Genomic DNA, 6,952 nt, shown 5'->3' with positions numbered 1-6,952 from the left:
TGACATGTGTCCTCCTTGATTGGTTTAAAATGATTCAAAATAATACTAAAAATATGCAATGCAAATAGGGATCGAACTCATGTCCAATGGGATGGATATTTGCATCCTTACCATCAATCCAAGCCCAACAATTAGACAACTTTTCAAAATAATATATATATTCTGGTAACTTTTATGGCAGGATAAAAATAAATTAATATATATATATTCAATAATAAATTATAACATTTATTATATATACATATATATATATATATATATATATATATATATATTTTAATTAATGACAGAAAATATAAATGAATTTAAGATTTTTATATTTTTAAACTTTAATTTATTTAGTTTAATATATATTTTATATTATAATTAATTATAGGATTTTGGACGAATTTACTAAAATATATATTAAAATTTTAAAAAATATATTTTATAAAATTGTATAAATATTGAGGACTAAATTTAGAATTATACTAGTTTGATTAACTACCATATCAGCACTTCTGTTAAATATTAACGGGAAGTGACTTGATTCAATATAATTAAATAGTTAGGTGGTTGATTGACAAAATTAAAAGATAAGTGATAAAAATAAAAAGGCTAAATAGTTAGGTGGTCAATGGTTATGGTTTACCCAAAACATTATTGAAAATAATATAGTTAATATTTTATTTTAAATAATTTACCTTTAATTTTTAACTAATTTATAATTATACGTTGAGCCCTTTAGAATTTTAAAATTTTAAATTAAATTAATAGTACTAAACGACACTCATCGTTAGTAATGTTCAGCGATACCCGTCGAGCATGACAAACTCATCCATCCATAAAACTAGTAAAGATAGTATTATTTGTATATAACAAGGCCTGATGAGCCACTCTTACCATTTTTCCTTACGCTTTTCCAATCATTTGCTCTTTCAAAACTGTTTGTTTCAATCCAAAAGTGGTGAGCATAACAGTATAAATCCACATACATACTAAGAAAACGGAAGGGCCTGTTTGACCAACTCTTCTGACAAGATATTTCTTCACAAGGTATTTGGGTACAAACTAAATTACCATTGTGGTTAAGGTCCTGAGTTAGGGTTACAAGATATTTCTTCACAAGGTCTGTTTCTTCAACCTTCTTCTTTCTCTTGAGGAAACGATAGAGAGCGAGTGCGGCGCATGCAAGGAGGAAAAAGCCACCACATGAGATAAAACAAGATGATTATAACCCTATGGTTGATTGGTATGGGCATTGCAATGTGAGAAGATGATGTTGAATGTATATATTATATCATGCAAAGACAACCATAAACAAATGTATGGAATTTTTATTCATTTTTTGTCACAAGGAGTTTACAGCAAGTAATCTTATTCAACTTGATACAGAGAGGGGCGCAGATGGCGAAGTAAAAGGATTACATGTTCTGATTCACTAAAAGGGTTATTCCATTCCATCCTTGGAGAGCATCATTGATAGCAGAATTTCATTCCACGTATCAGGAACTCCAGGTAGACACCAATGGCTGCAATCTGCTACCGACCGATTATCGCTCCAAGTCCCCACATGAGCATCGCTACGGAAAGCCCCCATCGGGGTTACATGTAATACTGTCACGGGAGTCGTCATTTTCTTCACGACATCGATTATAATGTCAGAAATTCGGCTACGGTCTTTCCCTTTAGGTTTCAACCAAGGGCGTCGAGTCACTTTGCAGGAATTACGGTTTCGACCTCTGGTACAAGCACAAGGATTAGCATTAGTTAAGATCCGCAACAAGGATGCCATACAGACATTCCATATATCACAGCTATACAAGCGCGACCAGATATTAAACGATTGCAAGAGAACTCCTGGCTTAATGAATTTTCCACTACTGTTGGGTGATCCATAGCAATATTAGCATTGAAAAGAAAATTGGTGGAAAGTAGAAAGGCTTACGTCCAATGCGAAGATTCAAAAGTTCGGAAGAACACCCTAGTTCTGTTTCTGTCGACTGAAGTCTCAACCCAAGATGACCAAGTCTTTAATGCAGCTCTAAAGGCAGTTGTGATCCCCATTCCAAGCTTTAGTGATCGACCTGCCTGAAAATAGCAACCCCTGTCCGAGAAATCCCGTTAGGAAATCTCTACATAAAAAGAATCACGCATACAGGTTCGTACGTTAGTCCTAAAAGCACAAGGCGAGCAGCTTCACGAATTCGTATGTTAGTCCTAAAAGCACAAGGCAAGCAGCTTCACGAATTCGTATGTTAGTCCTTAATGCACAAGGCGAGCAGCTTCACGAATTGGTATGTAAGTCCTAAAAGCACAAGGCGAGCAGCTTCACGATTTGTCAATATATTAGAACACAGAGACTAAGTTTTAATGCATCAAATCAGTAAGCATGATTCATAGATCTTAGAACATCAAAAGATGCAAGTAAACCTTTGAAAAACTAAATGAACTAAAAAAGCAACCAAACTTTAACCAGGAAATTTATGTCAACTGCACCAAAGAAAACCAAAAAAGCAGTTAAAGATAGCTAGATAACTTACATATCGAAAAGCTTAGTTGGTGTCCACCAATGACCTGAATTGAATATCAAGAAATCGGAATCAATCCACTCCTTGCTCATATCATCCAGCTTGTCGAGTCTAACTGTCGATTTAACCCTCTTAGGTGCACGCCTTGGTGCCGAACCAGGCTGCACTAGGAAAACCGACCGATAATAGTCTATTCGTAAATTGTATGAACTGAACCACACCCCTAAAAATCTAATCCGTTTAGTGATCTTATTCCCATTAATTTCAAAGACATCCCTCCTCTTATCCTGCACTCCCTGCATGAGCATGCATATCATAGACTCCCACTGTGTTCTGCTCAATGAATCCCCAACGAAAACAATCCGCTTCCCACGAAGCTTTTGAAGTATCTCGTGCACATCAAACCTTGGAATTTCACAGCTTCTAGGCTTCCACCTCCATTTCTGAAAACCCCTATCTCTTCGGCCATTCGCCACGCAATCGAACCCACGCTCGGCAAAAGGACATTGTGAAGCATTATATAAAGGATAACTTTCATCCGGGATCCAATTGCCATTAAAAACATTGCATTTGGGAACTAAATCACCAGCTTGGTGAACTCTGTAAGTACGAACGGCAGGTTGATATCTTGGAAAGAGGAAAAAATATGTGCACGCCATTGCCAAAAAGAAGGATAAAAACAAACTAACAACAACAAGTGAACTGATTGATTCACAAACATTATGCTTCCATTGACTCTTAACAAATCTGTCGCTAAAACTGAAAACCCTTTCATGAAATCCTCTCAACTTGCTTAATAAACACTGTTCAACCTCAAATTTAATCCACATCTTAACTATTCTTTTCCGAAATGTACACTCCTGACCAAAAAGCATCCAGTTGTTCATCATATTTCAGAAATGAACCAACGAAGTAAATCTAAGTAACAAAAATTCAGTAAATCGAAATGAACAACACTTGAAGTTCAAGATCCCACATTTTTTTTCCTCAAGAAAATAAGAAAGAAACAATCTTACAGTTCAAGATCCCACATTTGCAAACTCAAAGCCTTTGGTTGCAGGAGAAGTAAGCAAGGTAGTTGAGAATAATTAAATAAAGATGGAAGGTGAGGGTATTTTAGGGATTCTACGGGTAGTTCTGAACGTGATGTAAGAACCACAAAACACTAAAGGTTAAACTACACTTTTAGCACCCTAACTATCACTTTTATTCTGATTTGTTACCTAACTAATTTGTTTCACAAAATCACACTCAATGTTACGCTTTTGTTTCATTTTCATCACCCAACATTAGAACATTAATAAAAATGATAGCGTGGTACATTTTTAATTTTTTAATGATGATGTAGCATTATTGTATAATGATATATCAACATCACCGTTAAATTTTTAACCGTGGGTGACCAAAATGAAACCAAAACTAAATGCTAGATATGATTTTGAAAAAAGTATTTTGGTGACCAAAATGGAACAAAAGTAATACTTGGGTACTAAGCATGTAGTTTACTCAACATTAAATTATCAAATATAATAGGGTAAATTACTATATTAATGCTTAACTTTTAGGATGTTAAGGTTTTGGTCACCAAAAAATAAATTCAATTTATTCACTCAAAGGTTAGGTTAACGTTTTGGTCATCCAAGCATTAAATCTCTAATAAAGGTTAACGTTTTGATCACATAAATATCTCCTATTTTCTAACTACTAAACCACTAAATTCTTTAATGAATACTACTATTTGAGACACGTATGTGTGAATAATATCTATCTCATCAATTTAAAATTTATCAAAAATAATTATTTTATAAAAATAATTTATTTTAAAAAATTATCAGTATATCGATAAAATTTAATAATAAACCTTATGCATTTATACTATTTTTCGTTTTATACTTTGATTTCTGGGTATTTTCGCAAGTGAGTTGATTGACATTAAGTAAAATATTAAATTTATATATTTATATCGTGAAAATAGTTTTATTAGCCTTTTAAAATAGTTTTTAATTATTAAAAAAACAAATTATCATTGTATTTTTATAAATATATGATTTGTATTTTATGGTCTTTCCATACTTTCTTCAACTAAAATTTCAAACATTTTAGAAATATATATTATTACAAAGAGGAAAAACAATCTGGAAATACGTACCACTGCAAAGAGGAAAAGCATTTAGGGTCAAATACCATCAACCATTTTGTAGATGGGCATTGAAAAATGAAAAACTTGTAATTTCCGTTGTTCCATGGTATAAAGTGGAATGGAAGTTCTGATTAGGGAACCCTCTGTGTATTAGATGTCTATATACATTAGAGAAAGCAGCTGCTACAACTTCAACGCTCCGTCTGTTTGTCCTTCCCTTCTTGATCCCCATATATTCTCCTCAGGTAGACTTCAACCGGTCCACTCGATAAGCTCCCTGCATGTTACGATGAAACCACGATAATAACCATCATAAAAGAAATAAAATCAAGATTTATCGTTCGAAAACCACGTACACAGGAGGATGATTTCATTAATACGAAGAAGAAAACCCCTAATATCAATTTATTAGTTTGTGCCATTTATTTTTTAATTTATTTGTGTCGCATTGAATTCGAACTATCAAAAAATTGGCATGGAATAGCGAATTAGAAATGGGAAAGTAGGAGAAATTGACAGATATTCTCACCATGGTGGAGTGGATATGTTCTAGAAAAGGAACAAGTAATGAAACCAAGGTCTGCATATCCTCTCTAAGGTTGTCCCAGTTTTGATCATTTTTGATGAGAGTGAAGAATGTTTCGTTGTCGGGGACGAGTTTTAGCGCCACCTGCAACATTCAGATGTGCTAGTTCTTGATGAAGACGAGCAGTGTTATAATACTTGAGACTTATCTGCAAATTTCCCGTTCATTCACAATGAGATAAAACATATATTTTTGAAAGATCAAAACCAAAAAGATTTAAGAATTTTACCATATTAATCGATTCAAATATTTTATTTTTAATGATTTGACAGGAAAGATCCTCATATCGGTTACGTTTTGATATAAATACCTTAAAAGCAGCCGTTGAAACCCATCCATGCCATTGCTTCAGAGTAACATTATAAGATTCTTCAACTGCTCTTTCCATTTCCTGCCATGGATCCTTCACCAATCTTTGTAACAAAACCACCATGAAATCGATTGACCTGAAAAGGGAAACAAACTCTGATGATTGCTTTTCATTAAACAGATCTTTTAGGGTTTTCTTATGCTCAATTAATTGATTTACCTGGTAAGCCAGAGAATGGCTCTACTGCAGCTGGTGGAATCTCTAGCATTGCCTTCACTGTCTTCGTTTTTCAATATCTCAATCATATTGGAATACTTCGTCGGATTGGATTCACAAAGAACCTCCAATCTCTGAAAAAATGGACACATTAAATGGAAAAATAGGAAGAAGATTCATCTACTGTGTACATGCTATGAATTCATTTAAACCTGGATGTTTTGATGAATGTCTTGTCGAAGGACAGCAATAGTTGGACCTATCTTGTTTGAACAAAGAAATAGATCAGACCCACATGTCGGGAAGTGGAAGAAGAAGAAGAAGAAGAAACTGTCCGAGAACTTGAAGAATCAAGTTGCAGACATGAGGAAAGGGCTTGGTTGGGATAGGAGCAGCATCGAGATTTCCGGGTGCTGCTTCAACTTTGGGTAAAGTGGACAGCTCTTCAATGGCAGACCTTAAATCCGACCTTTTCTCCATTTTTCTCTACATTTCATAATCTCCGACTTCCTTGATTCTAAGCTTACCTTATATATCTCAAAGCTGACTTTCCTTAGTATTTTTATGGCCTGTCCTGAGAGATTTAACAAATTTCCTCCAATTGATGTACGGTTCCACTAAACTAATAAAACTCATTTGAACTGGCTTAATATTCAATGTTTCTTCTGCAAGAGATTGATGGTGACTTTGCATTTGACCTTGGATCTATCATCTCACTGTTATTTAAATGTAATCTTAGTAGATATAGATATAAACCAGACAAATGATTGTTATTTAATATCCTTATGGGGGTGATAAGTACAGAAAGTTTCACCGTGAAAGATTTTATTTTTATTAATCTAGGGTAATTATAATACAGTATTTGTTCAAATATAACTCTCAACCATTTAACATTAAACGCTCATATCCTTAGTATTTTTGGTGCCCGAACTCGGGACCTCAAGAAATAATAATAATTCTTTTATTACCGAGGTCGTTTGGTTTGTGACAACCATGAAAGATTGATCCGGTCAAATGTGGATACTTTTAACATTCACTCAAAAGTAGGGGTGTAAATGAATCAAGCATCAACTAATAAAATTATGTTTATATTCATTTGTTTATTTTTTAATACGTTCATATTCTGTTCATGCTCATTTAAATTTTTAATAACATGTTCATACTTTTTTTAAGGTGTTTGTATTCTGTTC

The 6,952-nt window shown here is 33.7% G+C and overlaps 2 protein-coding genes across 2 annotated transcripts; both read right to left on the bottom strand.

Annotated features, from left to right (window-relative positions):
• Positions 1–1,296: 1,296 nt before the first annotated feature.
• On the bottom strand, positions 1,297–3,583 carry LOC120126334 (protein trichome berefringence-like 7). The gene is made up of 3 exons (XM_039144553.1): positions 2,523–3,583; positions 1,928–2,086; positions 1,297–1,721 (listed from the first exon to the last, which is right to left on the bottom strand). The coding sequence occupies exons 1-3, from the start codon at positions 3,398–3,400 to the stop codon at positions 1,430–1,432; spliced, it is 1,329 nt and encodes a 442-aa protein (XP_039000484.1). The 5' UTR covers positions 3,401–3,583; the 3' UTR covers positions 1,297–1,429.
• A 1,308-nt stretch (positions 3,584–4,891) lies between these two features.
• Positions 4,892–6,455, bottom strand: LOC120126267 (glycolipid transfer protein 3-like). Its single transcript, XM_039144495.1, has 7 exons — positions 6,405–6,455; positions 6,098–6,248; positions 5,975–6,030; positions 5,766–5,896; positions 5,547–5,682; positions 5,180–5,320; positions 4,892–4,927 (listed from the first exon to the last, which is right to left on the bottom strand). The coding sequence occupies exons 1-7, from the start codon at positions 6,453–6,455 to the stop codon at positions 4,892–4,894; spliced, it is 702 nt and encodes a 233-aa protein (XP_039000426.1).
• Positions 6,456–6,952: the final 497 nt, after the last annotated feature.

This window comes from Hibiscus syriacus, unplaced genomic scaffold (assembly GCF_006381635.1).
Source record: "Hibiscus syriacus cultivar Baekdansim isolate YM2019G1 unplaced genomic scaffold, ASM638163v2 tig00110457_pilon, whole genome shotgun sequence".
NCBI classification, from domain to species: Eukaryota; Viridiplantae; Streptophyta; class Magnoliopsida; order Malvales; family Malvaceae; genus Hibiscus; species Hibiscus syriacus.
This window is presented reverse-complemented; position numbering and strand designations above follow the sequence as displayed.

Coding starts and splice junctions, on each gene's coding strand:
- LOC120126334 (XM_039144553.1), bottom strand. CDS start 3,400: ATGATGAACAACTGGATGCTTTTTGGTCAGGAGTGTACATTTCGGAAA. Junction 2,087..2,522: donor CCAACTAAGCTTTTCGATAT/GTAAGTTATCTA, acceptor TTTCTCGGACAG/GGGTTGCTATTTTCAGGCAG. Junction 1,722..1,927: donor TTTGAATCTTCGCATTGGAC/GTAAGCCTTTCT, acceptor TGCTTGTACCAG/AGGTCGAAACCGTAATTCCT.
- LOC120126267 (XM_039144495.1), bottom strand. CDS start 6,455: ATGCAAAGTCACCATCAATCTCTTGCAGAAGAAACATTGAATATTAAG. Junction 6,031..6,097: donor CTTGATTCTTCAAGTTCTCG/GACAGTTTCTTC, acceptor TTCTTTGTTCAA/ACAAGATAGGTCCAACTATT. Junction 4,928..5,179: donor AACATATCCACTCCACCATG/GTGAGAATATCT, acceptor CGTAACATGCAG/GGAGCTTATCGAGTGGACCG.